This window comes from Cucumis melo, chromosome 4 (assembly GCF_025177605.1).
Source record: "Cucumis melo cultivar AY chromosome 4, USDA_Cmelo_AY_1.0, whole genome shotgun sequence".
NCBI classification, from domain to species: domain Eukaryota; kingdom Viridiplantae; phylum Streptophyta; class Magnoliopsida; order Cucurbitales; family Cucurbitaceae; genus Cucumis; species Cucumis melo.
In genome coordinates this window covers 13276239-13304148 of record NC_066860.1, presented here as the reverse complement: position 1 = coordinate 13304148, position 27910 = coordinate 13276239, and the positions used below count along the sequence as shown (strand labels likewise).

At 32.3% G+C, this 27910-nt stretch overlaps 2 protein-coding genes, 1 non-coding gene and 1 pseudogene across 4 annotated transcripts; 2 read left to right on the top strand and 2 right to left on the bottom strand.

The window, feature by feature from the left end:
* Positions 1 to 101: 101 nt before the first annotated feature.
* Positions 102 to 5903, top strand: LOC103489848 (BRCA1-associated RING domain protein 1). Of its 2 annotated transcripts, none has more exons than XM_008449167.3 (13): positions 102 to 319; positions 435 to 488; positions 573 to 643; positions 968 to 1063; positions 1430 to 1695; positions 2222 to 2560; positions 2688 to 2788; positions 3101 to 3287; positions 3410 to 3513; positions 3898 to 3988; positions 4300 to 4465; positions 5012 to 5130; positions 5252 to 5903. In XM_008449167.3, exons 1-13 carry the CDS (start codon positions 222 to 224, stop codon positions 5594 to 5596), a joined length of 2037 nt encoding a protein of 678 aa, XP_008447389.2. In that variant the 5' UTR covers positions 102 to 221; the 3' UTR covers positions 5597 to 5903. The 2 variants fall into 2 exon arrangements, with proteins under 2 accessions (XP_008447389.2, XP_008447388.2); XM_008449166.3 differs by having other exon boundaries at positions 103 to 319; positions 1427 to 1695.
* On the bottom strand, positions 5753 to 8551 carry LOC103489849 (protein NRT1/ PTR FAMILY 5.2-like; annotated as a pseudogene).
* A 3960-nt stretch (positions 8552 to 12511) lies between these two features.
* Positions 12512 to 15198, bottom strand: LOC103489847 (heterogeneous nuclear ribonucleoprotein 1-like). Its single transcript, XM_008449165.3, has 2 exons — positions 14820 to 15198; positions 12512 to 13997 (listed from the first exon to the last, which is right to left on the bottom strand). The coding sequence occupies exons 1-2, from the start codon at positions 15039 to 15041 to the stop codon at positions 12909 to 12911; spliced, it is 1311 nt and encodes a 436-aa protein (XP_008447387.2). The 5' UTR covers positions 15042 to 15198; the 3' UTR covers positions 12512 to 12908.
* An 85-nt stretch (positions 15199 to 15283) lies between these two features.
* TRNAM-CAU (transfer RNA methionine (anticodon CAU)) lies at positions 15284 to 15368 on the top strand. Its single transcript is given in 2 exon segments — positions 15284 to 15321; positions 15333 to 15368. It is a non-coding gene; the product is annotated as a tRNA-Met (tRNA).
* Positions 15369 to 27910: the final 12542 nt, after the last annotated feature.

Genomic DNA, 27910 nt, shown 5'->3' with positions numbered 1-27910 from the left:
TTTCACCGCCCCAAATAATCACCCGCGCTTTCCAAAATTAATCTTCGCCGTCCACGTGTCTTCCCTCCTACATTCCCCAATATAAATAAAAAAAAAACAAACAAACAAACCTCCTCCTCCTCCTTCCTCACTCACACTTCAAAATTCTCATCTCAGAAACTTCTTACTTCCATTTCTCCCTCTCCCTTCATTTTCATCGCTCTAAATTCCCATCATCGACAATGTCCGATTTCTCAACCAATGCCAACACCTCCAGGTTCTTGAACCCTTGGCTTCTTCATTTCCAGAAAATGGGACTTGAACTCAAGTGTCCTCTCTGGTATCTTTATCCATCTACTCTCTTCTTCTTCTTCCTTCATCTTTAATTCTTCGTTGCTCTTATTTTTCTTTCTAACCTTTTTCTTTCCCTTCTTGTTTTTGTATGAAATTAACAGCTTAGGCTTCTTCGATGATCCAATTCTGCTTCCTTGCAATCACCTCTTTTGCAAGTATGTTTTTTATTTCCTTGTTCTTATTTGGTTTTTCGTTTTTTTTTTCAAGTTGTAGATGCATTTTTTTTTACTTTGTTTCAGGGGTTGCATGCCATTTGCAGCTCAGATTGGATCGGTTTGTCCTCTATGCAAAGCAGGATTTGTCGACCGAGGTCGAGTTTCCACTACTCTTAGGCTTCTTGTAGACTTGTAATACTTTTGAATGATGGTCTTCATTTCTCGATGTCTGTTTTTCTGTATGAACTAATCCTCTTTCAAGATTAGCGAGGTCTTGATTATCCCTGGTTTCTAATCCTTTAAGACTACATTTTTTTAGAATATATGATGCTTGTTAACAAAAGGAGTGTATAAAAACATCGTCTTTGTTGACTGATAAGAATATGGGTGGTTGTTCAATCTTTTTTCTTGAGAATTTGTATGTGTAAAATGTCATTGGTGATGTTCGTGATGCATTTGTCGTATGCTTCATTATGCAGACATGAGGCCTGCTCCTTTCATGGACAAGATGGTGTCAATTTACAGGAGTCTGGATGCGACATTCTCTACAAATATGTCTAAACTAGTCTCGACTGGTATAAATTTCTCAACTTTCTCGTTTGTGTTGTCTGTGCAAGAAAGAAGAGAATCAAAATTGAAACAAGGAAATAACAAATCTAAAGAGAATGTTACAACAAATGCAAAATAAATTATAAATTTTTAGTTGGTCACAACTTGCCGTACATAAAAATCACAATGCACATATATGGAAATGGACTAACAATTTCTTTATGGCTATGAACAATTTATTTACTAAGAATAAAAAAATATTAATTGCAGCTTTTATGTAAAATTTCAACCCACAATCATAGGTTTTACCTTATTGCTTTTTTTTAGATCCCTTAGGTCTGAAGATTGTTATATCTTAAACTGCTCTAAGTGTCTAATTAAAACTGCAGTAGACGTTGGGGCAGCTGTGGAGCAATCGCGTTTTGGTCAGTCTGTTTCTTATGTTGCCAACAACTGCAAGGAATTTGAGGGATGCAGCATGCCAGTTGACTGTAAACGTGAACATCATCGTGTTGAGGGTAGTAAAGGTGAGCATGGGAGGCATGAGGATTGTATAATGCCACCTGTGAGTCAGACAGACCAGTTATCATCAGGAAGCCCACCTTCGTTTGGTGATGGCAAGGTCTCAGATGACAGTAGTGATGAGTACCGTGGTCATGTGAGATTTGTTGCTCTCCCTATTTCCACACCCTTTCTTCTTTCTGTTTATGTTTCTGTTACTTTTGTTGCGAATATAGGAACTGCATGCTCAATCTATTGTTGTAAGCTTGTGAACTATCTTTAGTTCTAAAATGAGGCGTTGACACATACCGTTAATTGCTATATATATCACACAGATGCTCATTAATTGAAATACCTTTGTTTGAACTGCTAGAGAACCTTTGCTATAAATTCTCTCCTTGAATTAGCTTCTCAACATTGATATTAGATTAATGACTGACTGAGGTCAGTTAGTTATATGTCGTTCTTGTCATCCTGGTTGTTACTGGTTTATGATTAATTAGGACTAATGACTGTTGCTTTGTGTATATTTGTGCCATTTCATTTATCTTTATACTAAGCTCTGGTTGTTATTGGTTTTTGAATCAGAAATGATTGACTGTTGCGTTGTCCTTTGTGGGTGTTTGCGCTATTTTCTGTCTTTATAACAAGTCTTATTCTAAGTTACATATATGCAATTGTAGGGATCTAAAAACACTTCAGATTGGACATCTATTATAACTAATGCTGATGACAAAAGGTTGCAATTGTCAAAGTGTACAAGTTCTGCTTCTGAAGAGGAAGGTCACCTGAGGGACCTCAAGAGACAAAAGTTGAATTATGGTCAGTTAAAGTTAGGCATAAGCAGTGCCGATCAAACCCATCCTCCAGTTTCAGAGCCTGGAAATTCAGAGACTTCGAATTCTGCGATGGAACACAAATCTCAAGTAACTATTGCTAGCAGCATGCCTCTTGCTGATGCAGATGACACAATTGTGAGAAATGTCAAATGTGCATTTTGCCAGTCATCTAAAGTTACAGAGGTATTAATATTGAAGACCATATATTTGTTATCTGCATCTCTGTTTGCTTTATATCACGTAATGGATAAATGATGATATGACATAATGCCTTGTTTTTATTTTTGTGTTAATTTTCTAATAATTCTAGGATACTGGAGCTGTCCTGCATTATATTAATGGCAGATTGGTCGATGGAGTTGAGGCAGCAAGTCCAAATGTCATACATGTTCACAAACTTTGTGTTGAATGGTATGCCATCTCCATCCCACGTACCCTGCGTTGTAATGGGAAGCCAATTTAAACACTTTGCAAGTTTGTAGGGCTGAAGATTAGCAGTTTTTGTCTTGTTTTGTAATTCTTATTTTTTTAAAAAAAATTAGCTTTTAATATTGTCTTTTTATTTATTTTTTATTTTAATAAAAGAGAGTGCATGTTAGCAATTGTAATTTGTTCATGTGCTTGGTCAATTTTTTATGATGACTTTTTCAATCTGTGCTGTGCTGTCTTGCCGTTTTTCTTTATGGTATTGGTGATGATATAACATGCTGATTTGAAATGCAGGGCACCACAGGCATACTTTCAGGGTGATGATGTCCATAATTTGAAGGCTGAAGTGGCAAGGGGTTCAAAGCTTAAGTGCAGTAAATGTGGGCTAAAAGGAGCAGCCCTAGGTTGTTATTTGAGGTCTTGCCAGAAAAGCTATCATGTTCCTTGTGCACTTGAAATAGACGAATGCCGTTGGGACATGGTAAATGCACTATGCTCGAGAATTGTAGACTTGCCATTGTCTTTGTTTTTCCTAGTTTTCTTTGGTGACATATTATTTTTTCTTAAAGTAATACATATGTTTATCCTTTCTAAATTGTACAGGACAATTTTCTTCTTCTGTGCCCCTCACATACGTCAGCAAGATTTCCAGATGAAAGGTCTAAGCCTAGGAAGATGCCTAGAGATCAGGCTTCTCTATTACAAATGTAAAATATTTTATCTTTTCAGTTGCTTTGAAATGTTCAACTTGTATTTATTTAATTTGGCTTGGTGCTTCGGAATCTTGGCTGATTCTAATATCTATATTAATTACTTAATATCGGCCAGGCTTCATGTGCTTTAATATTGCTACTGGTTCTTAAAATATATGGGTTATATTTATTTGTTCTATTTGATTTGTGAGGTGCAAACAGAAATCTAAAGCAAAACAATGGATGTTTGACTCTAAATCTGACGGAGTAAATACGAAACATGCCAATGCAAGACATTTTATATTTAATGATGGATTTTTTTTTTTTTGGAAGTGTTGCATTGAACAGAGATTTGCTTCGTGACAATAACTTTGATGTGTTTAATGTTTTTTCTTCCAGGAACCAGAAGGTCTTGAGCAATTGGGCATCTCCATCAGATGGGGTGAACAAATGGACGTTTTGTGGGTCAGCTCTGTCTGCTGAAGAAAGGGTTAGTTGTTTAGCTCGTATTGCTTAACTTGTAAACTGACAAACATTTAAATTTTTTTGTTTTACTTTTAAACCGCTAACTACTCGTGTTCGACATTTAAGTTGTTGATGGCCATCTTTTGTTTATATCATTTGATTAATGAAATTAAATTCAGAGCATAATATTTGAGTTCAGTTAATGATTACCCGTATAGGTGAAAATGATTAATAATGCCATAATTAATATCAAGTGGTTGATTTCATACCGTCCATTTCGTACGGAATGTATCTTGAGTACATCTCAATAATCTAATGAATCTTCTATTCTTTCAGAATATTCTGGTTAAGTTTGCGAAACTAATTGGTGCCACAGTTTCCAAATTATGGAAGCCAGATGTGACTCATGTTATTGCGTCCACAGATGAGAATGGTGCATGTACTCGGACATATAAAGTCCTTATGGGGATATTGAATGGAATATGGATTCTGAATATGGATTGTAAGTACAATTAATGATATTTTTTTCTTTTTGAAATTTGCTTTCATTTAGATGAATGTTGAAGTAATCATCATCATTATTCTTGAACATCACACTAGTTCTTTCATCTATCAATGAAAGTTGGTTCTTAAAAAAATGTGATTGGCCATATATTTTTTAACATAGAAACCGATGGTCTAGCCGAGAGGTAATGTGATTGGTAAATAGTTGCTTAGGCTCTATTTGATAATTATTTTGTTTTTTATTTTATTTTTAAAAGTTAAGTCTATTTCCGATTATTTTCTTAAATGATCTGCATATTTTTTAAGTATAAATTCTTAGACAAGTTTTTTAAAAAAATATTTTTTTTAGTTTCAAGATTTTTCATGGTTTTTATAAATATGTGTAAAAGGTAGATGACAAACCAAGAAATTTATAGAAGGAAGTTGTTTTTGTAGGCTTAATTTTCAAAAACTAAGAGGTGTTTATGTATTATTATTATTATTATTATTATTATTATTTTATTCTTTGAATACGTTTTCTAACTTTGAAAGTTGGAGTGTTTAGGGGTAAAAGATTGCATAAAAGAAAAGTGTCCATTGAACGAGGAAGCTTATGAAATTGCTCTTGACAACTACGGGTGTACTGATGGTCCCAAGACTGGCAGGCTGAGGGTTTTAAACAAAGTAAGTTAACTCATAGGATGCATGAAAAGTGATGGTTAATCTTTCTTGTTATTGTTACTTTAGCAGAGTACAGCGATTCCAATTGGTGATTTGTTACATGATTTATTGGTTATCTCTACAGGAACCCAAGCTCTTCATTGGCTTGAGTTTCTATTTCACTGGTGATTTTCCACCGGCCTACGAGGAGGATCTTCAAGATTTGGTAATAACTGCCGGAGGTACTGTATTAGAGAATGAAGAATTGGCAGCAACAAGTTGCAATGTCCAGGCTGCACCAAAGGTGTTGGTTGTTTATAATCTCGATTCTCCTGGAGGATGCAAAGTGGGGGAGGAGGTTTCTATTCTCTGGCAACGAATGAATGAGGCAGAGGGAATAGCTGCAAAAGTTGGAGCCCAGGTCATTGGTCATACTTGGCTTGTGGAATCCATTGCAATGGGAAGCTTGCAACCTTTTGTCAGCTGCTAACTATGACTTTAATCTTAGTGATGTATTTAAGTAATTAATGTAGTCATATACGTGTAATAGGCTCATGTACAAACTGAAGCTAATCTGAATAGTTTTTGATTGGGCCACCAACTTGGGTTCAGATAGCACAAGGAAAAAATCGTTCCTACAAATAGAAAGAACATCTACTGGAAGTCCCAACTTGGGCAGTAGGTTGTATATGATTCATCTGTAATACACCACTAAATCCTCAATAACCATGTCTATCCCTTTTGACATTTGTGGCTTTATCTTTAAAGTAAAAGGTGATAAAATTACATGTTACATATTCTGATTGTATAGCAAAAAGTTACACTGATAACAACTTTGGTAAAGCTCAATAGTAGCTTTTGCTGAGCATTTTTCTATGAAGTATGCCAACGTAATTCTGTTTTATGCCTAAAATAATATCAGGCTGGTTGGATTTTTGAGACTTGATGAGATGCAGCTTCTGTATTTAGCAATGCCATCGTTATTTCCTTTTTGGATTCTGCACTATCAACGTTATAAACATAGAACTTTGCAGCTGCCAGAAAGAAGAAAAAGTTGATGAGGCCCATGAGGCTTAGTAATGCGTAATAATGGTCTAAATGAGAAACGTTTAGATTGTCCAAAACCCAATTCTTATGGTTTTTTTTTTGTTATATCAGCTACGGTCTTCAGTATAAAGCTACTCAGGAAATGACCAATTCCCAAGCTGCTGGTGAAATATGAGGTGCCAAGGCTTTTCATGCCTTCTGGCGCTTGGTCGTAGAAGAACTCAAGCTTTGCTACTTCTGCAAAGGCATCTGCTATCCCTGTTATAGCAAATTGAGGAAGGAGTATGAAAATGGTGAGTGGAACCTGGTCAGTTTGTTTAAAAGTGTGGTGTTCTCTAACGGTATTCAGTCTCATTCTTTCAGCAATACATGCTACGACCATGACAATGATTTGCAGCACGAGTCCTATACCCATTCTTTGCAGCAATGTGATCCCTCTAGGGTTTTTGGTGAATCGACGAGCAAATGGAACAAAAAAACGGTCATAGACGACAATGCTGATCAGCATAAAGATTGTTATAAAAGCTGAAAGGCTTGCTGGAGGAATTTCAAAATGGGGACCCATGCTCCTGTCTAGAGTGGCGCCTTGTTTGATGAATAATGTTCCCACTTGTGCAACAAGTGCACTTGGTATGAATGTCACTGATAGAATGGGCATCATTTTAATCATTTGCTTTGTTTCTTCAACTTGAGTAACTGTGCATAGAGTCCATGCTTTGCTTGCAGGACTTCGAACTGCTGCTTTGTCAAGGAATCTGCAGGTTATAGAATTCTAATCATGATATGAAATGATGATCATAATCTGCCTGGAAACTTAAGGTGGATGCCTGACATTTTACATTCAGATTGACAGAATTACCTGAACGAGTGAGTATGATCAATCCTACTTTTTTTTGAATTAGTGTAATCTTCGAGATTAACCTCATGAAGCTCCTTTGGATCATTAGGAATTGGTACATTTCGCTTCGTCACAGCAGCTACAATCACCTTAGCTATCCTGCTGAAAGGGCTTCCTGAAGGCAATTTGTGCCTGTAGAATGGAGTGCCTATCAAAAAGAATAGCACAGAAACTGAAAGCCCAATCGTTGGAATCCCATATCCAAGGCCCCAACCTACATTGTCTTGAATGTAAACCAAAAAAGTGTTGGAGAACAGAGTGCCAAAAAAAATGCTAAACATCCACCAGTTGAAAAAGGAGAGCTTTTGGGTTCGTTCCTTAGGCTCAAAATCATCAAATTGGTCAGCTCCCATTGTAGAGATGTTGGGTTTGGTACCACCAGTTCCAAGTGCAATTATGTACAATGCACAGTAGAAAACCCCAAGTTGGAGAGGCGAGGCTTGTTTGTCACAGTGACCGTCTTTTCCTTCATTGCCGCATGGCGGTGGTCTCAGCGATGGCAATGCAACTGCCATGGTGAGCAGGGACATTCCCTGCACGACATAAAGTTAGTTAGATGAATGAATCCAACATATAAGTACATACTCAAATTCCCTCCATCCTTGTATTTCTCCCTGAATTTATTCTAGGTTATGACTTTGATTGAAGAATGACTATTCTTTTATTCTCATTCTAGGAAATGAGTTTGAACACCATGTAATTCATTTACAGAAGTTGGAATCTTACGGTGAGGTAAATTGCTGAAGCCGATACAAAGGTCCAGTATCGGCCGAGATGAGCATCAGCAATGTAGGCACCTATAATTGGTGTCATCCACACAGTGCCAATCCAGTTGGTGACATTATTAGCTGATGTGACAATCCCTTCATGAAGTCGATCGGTCAAATAGACCACCAAGTTTGTTGCAATTCCATAGTATGCCATCCTCTCAAACACCTCATACGCTATACGAAACCAACATTTCGTAAACATTAACCACTCCTTTCTAAACTCAAGAACTCAAAGAACAAAACCCAACACAGGTTTCAAACAAGGTAGTTTCTAGATGTCAATGCATTTTATGAAGTGATTATGTTGCTGCATGTTATGTATGGGATATTCGACCAAGGACTTCTTGATATCAATTCTTTCAAAAACTATATTTTTTTTCTTTGATTTTTCCTGTAAAAAGGGTATCTTCTTTACTGAATTTATTACTTGTAATTTAAAAAGGAGAGCTTGCAGGTGTGGAGGCTAGAAGAAGATGGATAAAAGCAAAACAAAACAAGAAAGTTCGTTGAAGATTATAATTACCAACAATGAAGGAACAGGCTCTCCATCCCCCGGTCTTTGATCTTAAGACAGGTAAACCTTTGAGACTCACAGTTCCGTCTTCCGTATAATCATCTCTTCCATTTTCCGAGCCTTTCTCCTCCACCTGTGCCATTATAGTAAACAACAGAGAGGCAGAGTACTAACAAATGAACTTTCTACAAGGAAATCGTTGAAATTCATGTGAGTTCTATTACCTTTTTTATATAATCTTAAGGTAGCTATGCATCTTTAAACAACCTCCCTCCTCCCCCAATAAAAATAAATAAATAAATGAAATCACCACCACAAATTTATTTAGTGTGAGTTTAATAACATTAATCTAAAGCAAGTAAATTAGGCATGCTCATGCTGACTATGGTTTAAAAATGTTCAGGTTTGGAAATTTTGATTTTGAACATTTATGACTTCTATAAAAAATAGTGTGAAACGTGGAATTAAAAGGAAAAGTTTTTGTAGTTAGTATAATTAATTATCAAGCCTAAATATTTGTTATAGAGACATGTTAGTCATTTTTGTTTTGAGAGATCTTTTTCATTCATTTGTACAAAAGGCATATGCCCTTGTAGCTTCTCATTGGGTGTTATTATTTGTTTTTTCTTTCCTCCAATGTGAAAAGTTTGCCTCTAAATCAACGATTGAATTACTATTGACATAATTTAGCCACTCTCTTTCAGTCACTTTCACCTGTTGATTTTACTTGTTATTATATTTTTATGTTTACAATTTTGAGGAAAACGTCTAATTAATATAATAAACCGTCACAGATAACACATATTACAAACTTTTCTTGCTTGTAATTATCTTTACATTCGGCAGAAGATGATAAGCTTCAGTTTATTGTTTCGTATTTTCTTCCCTTTTAAATTATAAGTTTCACTTTCGTTTCGTATTATGTGTTACGTGATGTTAAAGGTAGAGTCAAACTAAGCATAATTCAATTAGTATTGTACTTTTATTATCAACTTGAATTCAAAGATTTGATACTCCCACCCCACATATTGTATAAGAAAAGTGCAATATTTTAGGGCTTTAAAAAATGCTCAAATAACAATTTATTGAAAAACATGTGCAGACTTTGATCGAGTCTCTTACCCTTGTACTATAAATAAAGTGAGAAGTTGCTTTGTTTTGCCCAATTAATTTATCAATGCATAATGCACATTCCACAACCCAATATCGATGTAAAGGTATTGTTAAATTAGTATATGTATGAATGTCTTTCATAAGTATTAACTATTTCATAATTCAAAAAAATTGTTTTAGTACAGTCGGTTGTGAAATATTCAACTTTTGAAAAATGTGGCTTTGGCACAGCATGAACTATATATTTAAATATGAAGTCTCATCTAATCTTCCGGAAAATTGTTTGTTGAGTTTTGTCATGAGAAGGAGACGGACTAACTGCCAATTTTTAAGCAAACGATTGATATTTTAATTTCAGTTTTACTCTTCAACCAATCCTCAAATCATTTCTTATCTATGTTTGAAACAATTAGCTTTATCCTCTCCAACTGAATACACACAAGAATCGTACCAAGTTCAGTTAAACAACAATTCGACTAAAAATGTGGCAAAAAGATGAAAATGGCTATGCTGTGCCAACCCGTAAACCTCTGTCTTGAGTTCCCATTTAATACAAAAGGGATTTATATGAACAAGTACAAGCTACAACAAAATTCATCCAGAAAAGATTTAACTTGTTGATTCAATGGAATTACAGAAGCATAAGAAGTCAAAGGGCTTGTGTAGAAATTACAAATCTTATTTTGGCCAATGCTTAAGAATGGTTTTAAGCCATTTAAATCACATGAAGTTGACTTTTCAAGACCTTTAGAAAGCACTTTTTAAAATTTAAAAAAAAAAAAAAAAAAAAAAAAAAAAAAAAAAAAAGTCTATGCTGCGATTGAAGCAATAACTATCTTGCAATTTTATGTGATAACAATCTTACTGTTTTCAAAATCGGTTTTGAATGATTAAAAGTATATTTGGTAGGAATCAATCCCTACTATGACCTAATTAACATTGGTAGAAAGCTACTTTGCAGTTGGACAAACTCAAATTTGAATTTGAAGCCAACCAACCAAACGTTAATGTATGACTAGAACACACTTTTTGCTCTATATTTTGATTGTTTCGGTATTTAGCAAATAAATTAAATCCTTGATATTAAAGGACCCATTTGCAACAGATATAAATACCATAATTGAATAACATTTGAACATGTATGGTAAAAAGTTCGTCCACTTTACTCACTAGGTCTGGTTTTATGCAAAAATTGCATTGAGATGAAACTTCTAAACGGCCAAGGAAAATTAATTTAAATTCAAACTAAAGTAACAAAAGGGAAGTTAAAAGAAGAAAAAAAAGGCATATAATAAAAACAAAAGTAAAAGTTCCAATACAAGATAAAGAATTCCACTCAATCCTATCATAAATCCATTTGATTCATCGGGCAACTGCCAACTTGTCCAACAGGAAGACTAGAGAAATTAGAGATGCATTGGAAGAAGTTAAAAATATATAGGCGACACAATTTGTTAGGGGGCCTGTGGGAGTCCAACCAAAAGCCAAAACCAATATCTGCTAAACAGAAGTCACTCAATCAAATATTGATGCTAAACAGCAGTTAATTATATAAAAGAAATGGAACATGGGAATAAATAAAAAAGGAAGAATAATTTAGCCAAACTGAGCTTAATTCAACTATATTCAGCATGTCTTTCCTCCTAGAGGTTAGGGGCTCAGTTCTCTATCATCACCGTTTCAGTATACTAAAAGTAATAATTTAAACCTAAAGTAGGGTTGCAATAAATGACATTATATTACAAATGAAAAGAAAAAAGGTAACAAAACAACCAAGCAAATAGATGCTGGAAACTAAAGGATGGAAGAAAGTGATGCCGCCTATGTGACTGACCTAGCTTGCCAAGCACTCGTATATCATTCATATTTGAGCTAAATCTAGGATCATACAATTCATATTGAAGCAGGAATTTCAGGTGGAGCTAAATCTGGGATCATACATTCAGGAATTCGGTGTTAGTTATGCCGGCCTTTGGAGTGTCAGAGCGGCGATTGAGGAGTTCCTCCTCCATCAGTCCATCCGCCCTTTAGAGACAAAGGAGGGTTTTTTATGGCTTGCCAGGATGTGTTATTTGGAACATTTGGAGTGAGGAACAATAAGCTGTTTCGCGGTATTGAAAGGAGCATAGTGAGATTTGGTTACTGGTTACATTTCACATGTCTCTTTGGACTTTAGATTTCGTAGACCTTTTGAAATTATTCTATTTGGTAACATTTTCCTCAGTTCGTCCCCTTCTTTTAGTAGGGGTGTTTTATGCCCTTGTATTCTATCATTTTTTTTCTCAATGAAAGTTGTAATCGTAAAATACATATATATATATATATATATATATATATATATTTCGAAGCATCAGTAGAAGGTTAGGCTGACGATTCATAGATGAGGTTATAATAATAAGTATGTTGCACAATACCAAACCTCTAGTATACAACTGAGATTAGCTATTGACGCTATAAACAGGGCAGAGAAGAAAGAAATCGGTTCTTGATCCGGATGATATCTAAGCTACTAAGTTTGGTTCTACAAAGTCAAACAACTGAACTAACTGCCGTCATAATATAACAATATGCAGTTGCACAAAAAAAACTGAAGAAAAATTGCATGAAAGTTAAATTAGAGAACCAAAGAAAAAGATCTAATTATGCCCATAAGAATGTCAAGGTGACATACCACAACGGTGATGGGCAGTGGAAGAATATCCACACCTTAGTCCATTAGCAGCATGAAATGTTTGTTAAAAGCATTCAGCAGCTCCGAAACTCCACCTGAAATTCCTGTGCATGCCAAAACCCATTTAATAACTTGTGCTAATCACAGTTCGAAACTCAAAACTTATCCTTTTCCTTATACAAAAACACTAGACCAAAAAGCTAAAATGATGTTCAAGTGGCTTTCAAACATGTGGAAACAAACCAAGTTGTAAAGTTCCCCATAATAGAAAGAAGCTGATAACATCTCCTACCTCTATCTTGACTGCCAAAAGAAAGCCACATCTACCAACGGCTGCAGAAGCCTAGTATTTAGCAAAACACCGGATGCATAAAAGAGATAGCGCTACATGATACTCAAATTACCATGATAAACAATTAACTTGCAATACAATAACAGTATATAGAATATCCTCATAACCACCCATCATCGATGATTCGACATAGAAAAAGTAAATAGATACTATTCTAGCTTCTACATAAGATTAAGATATGGAGGAAAAAAAACACAAAAGTGTATCAATGTTTTCAATTTACCAAATGCTCACAACAATAAGCAACCTCCGGAAAACAAGCCTAAAAATAAATATTACTACTGCTAGAAAGCAATGGACATATTCAACTATAGAATTACTACTGTCTGATAGCACTGAGAATGAAGAGATCCAACCATTCTCAGAATCTGTTCCCATCCAGTAATATGACTTGCACGTGGAAAAGGACGACATGTGCAAACATGTGGTGATGGGGGTTAACCATGCCTGGACTGATTGCCACCATATCCACCACCATAACCACCTGGAGTCTGTGAAGCATCAGATCTCCAGCCACCACCGGTGTAACCCGAATTTCCATTAGCGTCACCATAGCCACTCCCCATGTACCCACCGCTCATGCCATGTTGCTCTCCACTTTGACCTGTACCAACATTGCTATTTGGAGCACTTGCAGCTCGTCCACCAGAGGCTCCATAGCCACCATAAGTACCATCGTTTCCACCATAATAACCCTGATTCCCATACCCGGAAGCCCCACTAGGCGATTGGCCCCTTGGGGCAGAAGGAGGTGCTCCAGTACCTGAGGCATTCCAAGGAGCTGCAGCCCCAAAGCCTGGACTGGCACCATAGCCAGGACCACCGTATCCTGGAGCTTGGTTGGTCCAAGAACTTTTCATGGCCCCAGGTGCTCCACTTAGATAACCAGCATTGACAGCACCTGGATTTCCAAATGGTCCAGCTGGACCACCAAATCCAGCATTTGCACCACCATACATACCGACACCATAACTACCGTAACTTCCATAAGGGACACCACTGTTCGGTCCTCCATAACCATAACCTGATACACTATAACCAGAATATGGGGGGAAACCACCAGCAGTAGACTGAGGTTGCATATATCTATTGCCATCTGATCTACCATCAAAGCTGTTAGAATTAGTGCCGGAAGCACCATAATTTTGATAGCCTCCACGGCCACCACTTCCTGGATTTGCATCTTTAGGAAGTGCCCGTTTCACCTCTACAAGTTTACCATTCAGTTCATGAAAGCTCTTATAAAGTACTCTATCAACTGCATCTTCATTGTCAAATGTTATGAAACCAAATCCACGAGGTCTTTGAGTATTTTGGTCATACATTATCACTACATCAGTTACTTGACCATAACTTTCAAAATACTGCCGGAACCCATCTTCTGTTAGTGCCGATGGTAGGCCTCCCACAAATATTTTCTTGGTCCTAAAATATCCACTACCTCCAGAACTTCTACCGGAGTTGTTAATGCCACTTCTTGTGGAAGTTTGTTGTTCCTCTCTTGATAGCGCCCTTTTTGCCTCCACCTGTGTCAATAAAGCACAACTTGAAATTGCTGAAAAGGCTCAGCGGGAACACAAATAAAGTACATCAACTCAACGTATGCACAGGCCATCATCATCGCCAGTTACCATAATAAGCTAGAAAATATAAAATTTTCAACAATTTAAAGTAATCATGTCATAATGAGTCAACTATCAAGTTGATATGTAACCCTTTCCTCAATGTCCTATATCTAAAACCTAAACTGCACGCAGTGCAATGCCAATAGTCTACCAGAATTCTTTATTACTTTTAACCCGATAAAACAACAGTAGCATACCACTTATGTTCTTTTTACCAGGAAGGCATCTGCTAATCAACTTATCTCACATACACCCCTTACAAACGAATAGATATTATCTTTTGGTCTAAAAAACAAGAAATGTACACATTATATTAGAAAATGATAACGAATGACGGGTGATAGCTACACAACTGATGAGGGCATCAACACTAGAATGATCCGCATCTCCCATTCAAACATCCCTTGCAGTTGAAAGGGGAAGAGGGCATTTCCAGAGAACCAAATAACCAAAGGACCAAACAAAACTATTCTGACATATTTCAAAGTCAGAGTTCATAACAGTAACCCAATTACGAACTAATGAAATACAAGGAGAACAGAGAGCGAGGATTCCTATAGAACCACTGCTAATAATGAGGTCCTAAATTAAAGTAATCAACAGCCTACCACTACTAAAACAACATGATTCGGAAAAAAAACAAAACCTAATAAAAGAACAAAGTAATGCAGATAGAAAGAAAATTGCAGAGGTAAAAAAAAAAAAAAAAAAAAAAAAAAGAACCTGGCGGCCATCGATGGTGTGCTTATCTTGAAGAACCTGATCGAGAAGGGAAGGATCAGAGAAGACAACAAAGCCAAAACCACGAGGACGGCCAGTGGTCTTGTCGCGCATAATAACGGCTTGAATAACCTCACCGAATTGAGAGAAATAGTCCCTAAGCTTCTCCTCGGAGGTGTCCCAAGCTATTCCACCAATGAAAAGCTTACCCTCGTCGGAGTCCATGTCTCCGGTGGCGGAGTATGGGGTGGGGGGGATGAGATATAGAGTTAATAGTGGTGGTGAGGTGAGAGAGATCGAGAAAGAGAAGAGAGAGAGAGAAATGGAGGGAAGGAAGGGGGAATGAGCGCCAGAGTACGAGGAGGGAAATTTGGGGGCTAGGGTTCCCACGAAAACGGTGTCGGTTTATTAATAACAAATACTACTTAATATTTAATACCTTAAACGAATTTATTTGTCATCAAATAGGGGTGGTGGCGCAGTTGGCTAGCGCGTAGGTCTCATAGCTTCTGAGTTATCCTGAGGTCGAGAGTTCGAGCCTCTCTCACCCCATTATTACCTTTTTATTTTTTCTAACCGTTTTAACTTTTGAATTTTGTTCTCTTTATTAAGATTTTTTATAATAATGTAATTTTTAAAAAATAATATTAAATATAGATTAAGCGAGAAAAAAACATAAAAAAAAAAAATAGAGTAGTGAAATCGTATGCTAAATCGTGGATTAGTACACATCTGCAAGCTGAAATCGTGGATTCAATCCACAACATGTGATTGGAGTTGTGTATCCAATATAAGGTACACAACTCCGCTCACATGTTATCCTTTATGGCACTCAACACTATAATTTGTTAAATTTATTCTTAAATATAATATTATCATTAATGTTGCCCAATTGCATTATTTATTATTTATTCATTTTGGGCTTATTGTTTTATTAGGCCCATTAGGTTAAAAAATAATGCCCTAATTTAACACCATGATGGGTGGTGTCTATAAATAGAATCTTAGGATTAATTTAACACCATGATGGGTGGTGTCTATAAATAGAACCTTAGGATTGGTCCTCTCACTGACTCGTTAACTAGTTTGTTCTTCCCATCAAGAAACTTAAATTAAGTTTAAAAGGAAGGCAAGTAAGAGAAACACAATTTCTCAAGAAGATTATTCATGGATCAAGGTATGTTGTTCTTTAACTAATTTTGAATTTGTAAAGTTATCTAGTTCAAAGATCTTGGCATTTAAGGTTATATACAATGTTATGGTTTATTGTATATTCATGAAACTAAAGTTTACATGTACTGTCACATTTGTCTTGCATGTAGGGTGTTCTGGATCGGGTACATGACTTCAAAGGAAGTTGTGTATTGGGTACATAACTTCATCACATTATAACCTAGTTGTCGAACCTTTTGCCTTTTATCTTCACTTCACGATTCTACCTTGCATGTTTACAATTCCTTTGCGATTCTACCTTCCATTCTTTACAAAAACTTAGCAACCCTTTCATCCTTATTTCTTGGGCTAAATGAAGTTTATTTTTTGGCTTATTAATAATATTCATTTATCCAAGAATGATCCAACGATCATAATGAAAACATATGGCGTCATCAGAAATGACCAATTTATGTCTTTAATATTAATTTATGACACATATCAGCTTCTAATTAGTCTCAAATTCAATTATTTGTATTTTTTTGTCATTAATTAATGACATGACATTTTGTGATTGGGTCAAAATTTCTTATTCAACCATACACAAACATTTTTTCTAAATAAATAAATAAATCATTCAGCCAAACTAAAAAAACTATGAAACATAATGGAATCAATTTAAAAAATTAAATTGGCTATAAATAAATGGTGTATTTATTTTAATCAACTATTATATGAAACTAATAATATTGTATTTTTCTATTTTTTTTAAGCCCGGTTAATTAATACGTCCAATCATTCTTAGAAATAATCAATATGCTACACTTTCAACATTTATATAATAAATTCTAATATCAATATAGTGTTGGAATTTATGTCCTAAAATTCGTAGTTTGTAATTTAAATTATATTTTATTCAATAAAGTGGTTATTGAGGACTTATTAGTAAAAATAAAATATTGTAATCTTGAATCTGATGAACTAAGGTTCTAAGTATATCTAGTGTAGACTTGAACTTTATGTAAAGACATAAATGTGGATCAAAGTTCGAGTATATAGCCAAATGATCTATACTATATGAATAAGGTTGGGCATCTTATTCTGGGGACACTATAGATGCGGCCCGTTTTGTAGTTAATACAAACGATGTGATCCTGAATCGATCATGTAGAGATATAGAAGTGAGGGCACCTTGTGTAAGACTAGAACCATGAAATAGTCACATTTACTGTATAAAACTAACTATTTCGTTGATAACATAGGTAACTTAATATTAATCATGAGTTGACTATGAACTTCTATACGGACAGAATTATCCATATATCTACATAGGTGAAGGCATTTCATTAGTGCTAGCCTAATAAGCTTCTCATTTCAGGGGTGAGACAGGGTAGATGGCTAGGGACATAGAGTGCAAGACAAAATTCACTCATACCCACTTTAGGGTTAGTAGATAGGTTGTTCCTTTAAGGGTTGAATCTAAGGGGGCGTTTGGGGGAAGGGTTGGATTATGGAGGTTAGGGTTATGTAATCCAACCCCCGTTTTGGGGGAAGGGTTATGTAACCCTAGTTTTAACTCCTTAACCCTTCCTCAACCCTTCTTCAACACTTCTTAACCCTTCTTCAACTTTTCCTCAATCCTTCTTCACAACATTATCATAACACTTTCTTCATAACCCTTCCCTCAAACACATCTTATCATAACACTTCCTCCATAACCCTTCCCCCAAACACATCTTATTATAATCCTAGGTTTATCTTAACACTAGATTTATCATAACCCTAACCCCCCATAACCCAACCCTTCCCCCAAACGGCTCCTAAGTCTTAAACAAGGGGCCCTACCCTCTTATTGGCTCGAAGGGGATTCAGTTTACAGGTTGAACCTTAAACCAATTGTTCAATAGTGGATCGATGGGACTTAAGGAGCAAGATGTAATATCGGGGGTAAAATGGTAGTTTATTCTAGTTGAGGTTACGAACAACCTGTAAGGATTAACTTACTAATCGTGGTTATATCAGATGGACAGAAATATATCTATAGTGAGAGGAGTGCAATTACGGGACTTTAGTCGAATGACCCGTATTAACGAATGTTGATTAGTTAAAAGGGTTTAGCTAGTTAGTCTTGAATTGTTGGAGCTCACTGTAGTCACCTAATTTTGTCTGACATTATTTAAAATCAATTTAACTGTTAGATTATTTTTTCTCATAATTTGGTTTATTTTTAATTTTGTGATTAACTGCATTTTTCTTTAAAACAAGTATTATTTAATTATTTTTAAAGTTTTGTGGGTAGTTTGGTTAGAGTAACTAAATCAATTAGTTAGTCTAACTAAGGTAGTGGAGAAATACCAAATATGGTAACTTTTTTGAATTTGGTTTTATTAATAAAAGTTCCATACCATTTTGAGTTATATGCCAAAGTTGGCATTATTTCAAATTAAAACAAATCTCATCATTTTGAATTTTTAGCCATTTGAAGATGAATTTTTAGCCATTTGAAGAATCATTTTTGGCTATAAATAACCCCTTATTCTTCATCCACAAAACACTCCACATAATGAAAAGTTCACAAAAAAAAAAAAAAAAAAAAAAAAAACTCTATAAATCTTTACAACATTCACATCCTTTCTTCTTCATCTAAATCTCTAACATTCATAGCCCCTACTTCTAACCCTCATATCTTCTTAAAAAACCAAAAGATTGACAACATCCATTTTATCTTTTCTAAATCTTCATCTATCTCCCTACAATGCCAATAATCCAACACACAAAAAAACTCTAACTTAGTTGGAGATGTGTGGTAGCGCTTTAGTCCCAATGATCCACACCTCAAACAACTAGTAAGTTTAGTGTGTTGGAATTTCAATCTCTCTCTTTTCTTTTTTCTTCTTCTTATTATTTTGTTTAATTTTTCTTCAAAGTTCTCTTTTTTTTTTCTTCTTATTTTTACTATTCTCATTATTTTACTTATCTTCTTCAAGCTACCATGAAAAATGCACAAAAAAAAAATGAAAGAAAGAAAGACCATATTTGCATATTATTTTTGTTCTTATTTCTTTACTTTTCTTTCTCTTATAATTATTTATTTTTTATTCTGTGATTATTTATTTATTTCTTCATAACTTGTTGTTATCTTTTATTTATTTATTATCATGTCTTTCATTTGTTAATTTATTCTTAAGCTTTATTCTTTATATATTGTATCTTTACTTATATATATATATATGTATATATATATATAATTAGCATTTTTATTTATTTATTTTTTGTTTTTTTTATATCATTGATTATTTCTTCTTCAATATTTTTCTCATCTTTATTATTGCTTTTTAATATGTTCTTGTCTTTTATATATTATTTAATATTGTATTTTCTTCCCTTCTTTTGTGGCCAATTTAATATGTTATTGCTAATAAATTTTTTTTAAATTTGTTAATATTTTAAATTATCTTTTCTTTATAAACATCCGACAATGGAATCTAGAAAATTTAGGAGTGATTTCTTAGAATTCTTGAGGTGAGGATATCGATTTTTTGGAAATCCGAAATCGATCTTCAATATGTTTTTATCAAAATCTCAATATGTTTATTTTATATTTGCTTAATTTAATTTGATTATTTCTTTACTCTCGTTCTACTTATTTAATGTTCTTATTAAACATCATTTCGTTTCCCATTTAAATTTGTAAGCCTTTTCTAAGAATGTTTTAAAATTATTTCTAATTTAAAATTCTTCAAGTTTTAAGATCTTTTATAAAGACTCTTTTTCATCATTTAGAAATTTCGTCTCTAATGTTATAATTTTATTTCATACCTTTCAAACTTGTAAAATTTAATCTATAATTTCATAAGGTTTTCTTAATCAATCTTTTCTAATAACTTATATCATTTTTCTTAAACAAAATCCTACGACGAAATCTAAGAAATTTGGAAGTCCGATTTTCTAGAATTCTTGAGGTGAGGGATCACGTCTTTGGGAGTCCAAGATTTGGTCCCAAGAAAAAAAGATGATTTTAATTAATGTTTTTTAAAAAATCTTTTTATTAGAAGACTATTCCTATGACAGATTTTAAGAAATTGTAGTAATTTCTCACTTTCTTGTGGTGAGAAGATTTTTTTCAATATAGTCTAATTGATAGAATGCTTTCCACTTATTTTATGAGATGATTCCTTCAAATTTTGGAGTAATGAGGGGTAAAATAAGATATTAGTTAAAAGAAATTAAAGAATTTTTTCAATAATTCAAGATTTGAAAATTGGCCACCATTTTATAAACATCTTCCTCAGACAGTGTCTCCCGAACTCAACTCTTGTTTTCGTAGACCATTTTTTATGATTTATTTAAATTTGTTTACTTTATTTTGGTATCTAATCACATCGTGAAAAAGATTGGTGGCGACTCTTATTTTGTTTTGAAACTAACCCGTTTTAAGGACGTCAGTCGCTTCGTGTCGTCTTGAACACGTAGCGACACCCACGATCTAAAGGTCCATTAGATTTCTCTGCTATAGCTCATATGGAATTAACTTATAACAATATGTTGGAATAGTTCGAATTAAGTAAAGAGAGAGAAACTGATAAATATATTTGATAGAGGTGTACATAAGTCGGGTTGGAGGAAAATTATGGACCAACCCAAAGTATCCGGGTTGGCAAAAAATGAACCCTATCAGTTCAAAATGTAAGGGTCAACCCAACCCAAAACATTCGGGTTGGGTTGGCGGGTTGTTTTTTTTTTCTTTTCATCTCTCCATAATTTATTTAGACAAATTTTTATGTTACTTTTCAACATGCAAGGTGAACAAATATATATATATGTGTGTGTGTGTGTGTGTTACACATTCAAATTCCAAGTATAGAATGTTCATTCAAAATGAGGTTTACTTTTAGGTTTTAGGTGTATATATATGTGTATCTATATATGTATATATAATCGGGTTGGCTCGGGTCAACCCTACCCCTAACTTGCACAACTCCGACAACCCGGCTCAACCTTTTTTTCCTCCAATTTTCTAATCCAACCCAACCCAACCCTTACGATTTGGGTTGGGTAATCTGGGTTGGTCGGGTTACCGGTTTTTTTAACACCCCTAATATTTGATATAGCTAGTTATCAGTTATAAGTTTGTGATACATATTTGAAAGCTTGGAGTTGATGAAATGTGATTTAAATATTAAAAATATGAATGTAGATTCATATTCGGAAGCTCGAAATTGATGGAAATAGTCAAAATGTTGACTTTTGGCTTTGAAAAGTCAAACTTTGACCGATTTTATATTCATTTGTGATTTGAATTTCAGAAAAATTAATGTGGATTCATACTCATGAGGTGAGAATTAGTCAAGATGGACAAAATGGTAAAAAAATCAAAATATTGACTTTCGACTTGAAAAAATCCAAGTTTGACTTTGACTTGAATGGTGAAATGACCATATTGCCATTAGACTAAAGTTAGTGGGAAAATCCAACATTTTGTAGATTATTAGGTGTTAGACTTAATAAACTAATTGCATGTAATTAGCTTATTTAAAGATCATTTTTCAATTATTTGAAGACTTGATTTTTTGGAAAATTTTATAATTTACAAATTTATATCAAATTCTTATTTTTGTCTCGATCTTAGCCCTAAAATTCTTCCTCCAAATTCCATATCTCTCTTAATTCCTTCACCTAGTCAGGTCCTACAACTCGATTCTAAGTTCAGAGAATAGCGAGTCAACACTAATGGTGGTTTATGGTTCGAGTTCGTAAGGAGTTTTTAAAGAACAAGAAGTTACGAAGGTATGATTTTCTCCAACCATAATTTCGTTTAATTAGGGTAGTTTTGGCATGTTAATATACTAAAATGTTTAGTAGCATTTAGAATAAAAAATCGATATTAGTGAATTAGTAAAGATTTAGGGAGAGAATGTCTTTCAATATTTAAAAAAATAAGGAAAAAAAATAAAAATTCTATTAATTTTTTAAAAAATTGGATCATACTCATTTACCAATAATTGTGTTGCATAAATTTATCATAATCTCAAATTATAATATTTTTAGAGAGCTAAATGTGTAATTGTATTAAAAAATACACGTGCGAATGCACATGGTAATATACTAGTATTATCTAAAAGTCTGAATTAACTATAGTAAATATTATTTCAAGACCTTCGTTTGCTACAATATTTACTATTTGTGACAATTTTTACTATTTTACATTCATAATTTTTTACTCTTTGCTACAATTTTTACTATTTCATTCTCAAAAGAAAATAGTTTACACTTTCAACACATGTCATTATAATCTAAATTAAAAGAATCTATCCCTCGAATACAAACTATTGTAATCCGACTATAAAAACACACTTTTTCCTTCTTTTTCATCGTTTGTACCACTGATAACTCTACTGAGATGAAGAAGGAAGAGTTAAGAGAGAAAAATGACTCCACCATTATTTAAACGGAGGGTACAACAATGGACATATTCTTAAATTCCAAATTAATTTCTTTGCTTGAAATTCAAATGTGAAATGTGAAGATATCTTCCATTCATTAATGTAAAATAAACACCCTTTTTTTCCTACCATGTACACAATCAATCTACATGAATCACGTTAATTTATCAGTCTCAAGTACAATTCAATTTATTAGGGTATAACTATAAATTTGTATTTATATGTTCAACTCCATCTCATTTATTCAATATCTTCGTATCCACCTTTTTCTTCCTCTTGTTTTAGAGTACAATAATATGTGAATATGAGTAATTGACTTATAATAATCTATATTATATATAATATAATATATAAAAGGATGGAGGTAGAGAAATTCTTTAGTCCAATTTTACCATTTTATTATAACTTTTTTTTGTCTTGTTTTAGTGTCAATTTTATCATTCACATAGTTTTAATGTTTATGTTCATTTTCACATTCAATAATATATAAGTTACATTTTTTTAACTTTCCATCTCCTTATTATAACTTTCTTGGAACTTTTAAATTTTCTCTCCAATTAATTATGTTATTTAAATTTATTAAAATTCATCCACATTCTTCTCTATCATTTAATCTTCTATCTCCAAACTATTCACATTTTCTTATCTCATGTTAATTTTTTTTTTTTTTATCTTTTTCAAACTTTCAAATTATTCATTTTCAAATCTTTGGGTATAAATATCTCATTTTTTTATATTTTCACTATGTTCACAAGTCACAACAAAATATTAAGGATGAGAAATAAAAGCAAACCAAATTATGCTTTTTTTTATTCTCTTTCGATTATTTTTATTTTGTCTATTTCTTTTATATGGAAGTATACTTGTGTATATTCCTTCATTTATAAGTTCTTTTTAGTACACAACGAAAGTTGGGAAACTTAAACCATCAACTGTGGTTGGCATGTAGATATGTCTAAGCTCTTTATGTTTAAATTATGTAATATTGAGAATCTTTTCACTGTAACAATTAGAATCTTGCTCATGTTTTTTCTTCATTTAATTTTTTTATTAAAACTATTATAAATTTTGAGATAGTATATTATGATATTTATAAATTTATTATTTATTTTTCACTCGTTACGATATGAATATAAAAAGAATATGAATAAGCAAATATTGAAATGATTGTTCTAATTCTATAGAATAAAATTAAAATTAAAATTTTTTCGTACGTGATTTTGAATGCAATCATTATTGTTCATCAGTTATATACTAAAAATTGGGCTTTTTCGTCTATAATCATCCTCGGCTAAATTCACTTTTTAACTTTGAGTTATGATCTATACTCTATAATTCAACTTTATAATTTGCATTAAACTCCAACCACTTCCATTTGCATTTTATCTAATAGAATGTCATTCTAAAGGTTTTATACTAAAAGATATTAGAAAAATATACCTAAAAAAATAAAAGTTAATCTAAATCTACTACTTGTTTACTTCTTTATATTTGTGGAACTGAAAAAAAAAAAGAATAAAATACATACATTAACTCTTTTATATTTCAAATTTCAACTAACAGTATGGACAATCTTATTTTACTTTTTCCTTTTATATTTTCTTCCATATTTTATAATTTTTTTAATTAATTTTTTTATTTGTAGAATAATTATGCTACATTTAATTTAATTTTAATTTTGATTTTTAAAGTTATCTAATTTTTAGATTTATATCTTATTTTAATTTTCAATATGTATATTAATTTAGATTCGTGGGCTAGGAGTGTGTGTGGACGAGGACGAGTATCGTAAGAAAAGATAGGAGTAGAGTAGGCTATAATAATCAACTTATTGTTTGGAGCAATGTTTAGTTTTAGTTGGATTAGGACTTAAAATAGCTCACATGTTTTTACTATATTCTTAACCACTATATATACACACACACACATATGGGTGTTTTTTTCATTAAAAAAGAACAATTTAGTAAAATATTTACATTATACATAACATTTTAAAAACCCAACAACAAGCACATGCCCAAATATGTATAATTGCAAGAACGTCATTTCTTTAAAAGGAAAAAATCAGTGATTATTATCCAAACTATATATCTATTTCTGTATATTTGAGATAGACAGAGATAGTGGTCTATCATTTTCTTATCCAAAACTATCACAATTGTATATCAAGTTTTTTAAAGTTCGTACTTTCCATTATATGCTTGCAGATAGATGAAGAAGGAAGGGTCCTTTTGGATTGACTTAAGAAAAAATTATTTGTGAAGGAACTCATTTTTATTTAAGCTTTTTTTTTTGTGAAAATGATTTAAAATACACTTAAAAACTATGTTGAGAGGTTTCCGAACACTCTAATTTTTTTCAAAATAACTTATTTTTTGAATTAAACATTATAAAATGTAATCCAAACACACTAGAAAATGATTTGGAAACAATTGAGACTACAAATTTAGAAACACTCAAAACACAATTGTCAGATTGAGGTTTGAATCTTTTTCAAACTATATATCTATCACTATCTATTTAGGATAGATAATGGTCTATCTTTGTCTAAGATAGACGGTTATAGTCTTCTATTTATATCTATCTATAACATACAAAGATAATGATCTATAATTGCCTATCTAAGATAAAAAATGGTAGTCGTCATTTATTAATTTCTTATCCTAAACTACTATACAAGTTTTAAAAATGCTTACTTTCCATTATATGCTTATAGACAGTATAAGTTGAAGTTCGAGAAGATGAAATAGCTGGAATAGAAGAAGAACAAGAAAAAGAAGAAAAAGAAGTTGAAATGCAAGAAGATAGAAGTTTACACTGTCTATTTGAGATAGAAAGCAATAGAACTCTTGTCATTGTCTACTCAAGATAGACAAAGTAGACAACGATAAAATTCACAAATGGCAACCTAACTAGGAAAACAATAATAGTCTATAGGAGTATATAGTTGAAATAAATAGTGATAAAATACAATTTAAGAGAGATAGATAGAGAACAAAATAAATCAAAAAAATTTCGCTCATAAACTGTATAGCCAATCCATTTGTATATACATGTGTTATAATGCAAAAAGAATGATTACATCTTTTGACTAATTGTTCCAACTTTGCAAGTCCTACTATTGTGACCTTTTCAATTACAATTAGAACATCTGAATGAGCTTTTAAAGTCACCTAATGATGGAGTTTTTTGTTTTTTTAGGTCTTTCAGCTTTATGTTTGAAAATAGGAGGTAATGTTTCATGACATCTTCAACCGCCGGATGCAACCTATTGTCCATGAAGAATATGAAGAAGGAGAAGTGTCACCCATAAAGATAAAGAAGGATACCTCCATAATTTATGAAGATACAATTGTGAGCTTTAATGAGCCTTTTTATTGTTATACAAATCGCAGTATATATATATATATATATAAGTATATTTATTTATGCCGTGTAGAATTTCATAATTTAGTTTAATAACCTTTTCCAATTTGTTTGGTCAATTTAACTAACTTAAAGACATAATATTATCTTTTTAAACGTACAAATTACAATGCTGAAAAAAACTCAAAAGCCAAATAAAAATAAAAATTTAAAACTTTATGTTCTTTTTTCCACAAATATAATTTGATAAAAAAAATTATAACTTTCTAATAATTGAATTCAAGATTAAAATATTAATTTATTTTAATTTGAAGTTGGCATACTATGATATACCAGTGAACCAGGATTTTATATTCAAATTAGTAATAAAAGTCAATAAAATTTTATTATATATACACACACACTACCTAGATATAAATATAGGTAATATTAAATTTACTGAAGAAACAACGTAATTAACAAAATTTAATAAACATCTCAACTTCTACAAAAGAGGTTATTTTATAAATTTTTAAAATACACGTGCATCTCATATAGCAATAAACTAGTTTGTACAAAATTGATGGAAGGTATACACTTTGAGCTATGTTTTCCAAAATGATATTTCGTATACCTAAATATATGTATGACAAAACATAATAGTACAAAGAAATAAAAGATAACTAGTATTCATTTTACTGACTGTTATGGTTTGTACTATAATAATCTGTACTCAAAATGCATAATATAATGACTCAAACTATGATACTATGTCCCTCAAACACATACTATTATAACACACAGTTTATCAACCTACGGACTATAATAACCACATAGTATAATAACTCACTTTGTGCCTCAAATACCTCCTTAATATTTACAAGTTACAACAAAATAGATGAAAAATCCAATTAAAATGTTGAACAAGTAGAAAGATAGAATTGCTTTCTAACTTTGAAATTGATATTGGAGACCAAACATTTCACCAATGCACCTATTTTAGATGTTGATATATTCGTTGTATTAAAAAATTTCTACTTAATTTTGAAATGTTTATAAAAAATAAAAGATAATATTGTAACTTTTGAAACAACGAAGATGTTTTTTTATATATGAGTAGCTAGTTCAAGTATGGTTTTTTTCCCTAAAATTACAATAAGTTAATTGCATGATATATATTTGGTAATAAACTTTCAAAAAGGTCTAAAATGTGAATTAAATTTATGCTAATGTTCTATCGAACTTTCAATTTTATATGTATGAAACAAAGTTTTTTTCAAATATAGTAAAATAAACTAAAATATTTATAAAATATAGTAAAATTGTGTATTCTATCAATAATAGACACTGATAAGCTTCTATTACTGTGTATTGATATTACTGATATAAGCATTTTAGTGTCTATCAATGTTTATTATTGATAAAATATAAAATTTTGCTACATTTTTGCAAATATTTTATAAAATTTGATATTTTTGACAATTCTCCTAAGAGAATTTTGAATTTTACTATAATATTTATGATGATTTTTTTAATGAAAGAATAAATTTGTAAAGAGTATAATGTTAAGGATTAAAGAAGTTTATAATTTAACTTAAAAGTGTTTGCTTTGATTGAGTAAGCCATTAATTTTGAAACTATTTTAGATTAGTAATGTATTATATTAGCTTTAACGACATTCTTAGGGGGCATGGGGACCCACAGGTCCACAGAATCAAACGGCCGGAATTCGATCATCAAACCGCATTTCCCTCTCATGACATATCTCCCCTTCAATTTCTCTATTCTCGTTAATGTCGACATTGATATTCTATGCTTTGATTATTTTAAGTTTAAATATTTGTAAAAAAGAAAAGAAAAAGGACAATTATTTAATGTTGAGATTAGTAATATTTTTATTATCACACAATTGTTTTTTTAAAAAATAAAATTTACAAAAATGTAAAAATAGTAATTTAATATATTTTGTGTCACCTCACTTCCATTTTCAATTACTATATATATATATATATATATATATATTTGGATTTACAGGTTGTAATCACGATATAGTTCTGAACCCTAACAGTCACTTGATGATTCCATTTCTCGTTTCCCCATTAAACCCTTCAATTTCAAAACTAAATAAATAAATAAAAAAAAAAGCAACAAATT

Excerpts from the sequence above, each read along its gene's own strand:
- LOC103489848 (XM_008449166.3), top strand. The coding sequence starts at position 222 with ATGTCCGATTTCTCAACCAATGCCAACACCTCCAGGTTCTTGAACCCT. Across the intron at positions 1,696-2,221 it reads GTGATGAGTACCGTGGTCAT|GGATCTAAAAACACTTCAGA; the intron begins GTGAGATTTGTT and ends ATGCAATTGTAG. Across the intron at positions 4,466-5,011 it reads ATGGATTCTGAATATGGATT|GGGTAAAAGATTGCATAAAA; the intron begins GTAAGTACAATT and ends TGGAGTGTTTAG.
- LOC103489847 (XM_008449165.3), bottom strand. The coding sequence starts at position 15,041 with ATGGACTCCGACGAGGGTAAGCTTTTCATTGGTGGAATAGCTTGGGAC. Across the intron at positions 13,998-14,819 it reads ACACCATCGATGGCCGCCAG|GTGGAGGCAAAAAGGGCGCT; the intron begins GTTCTTTTTTTT and ends TTATTGACACAG.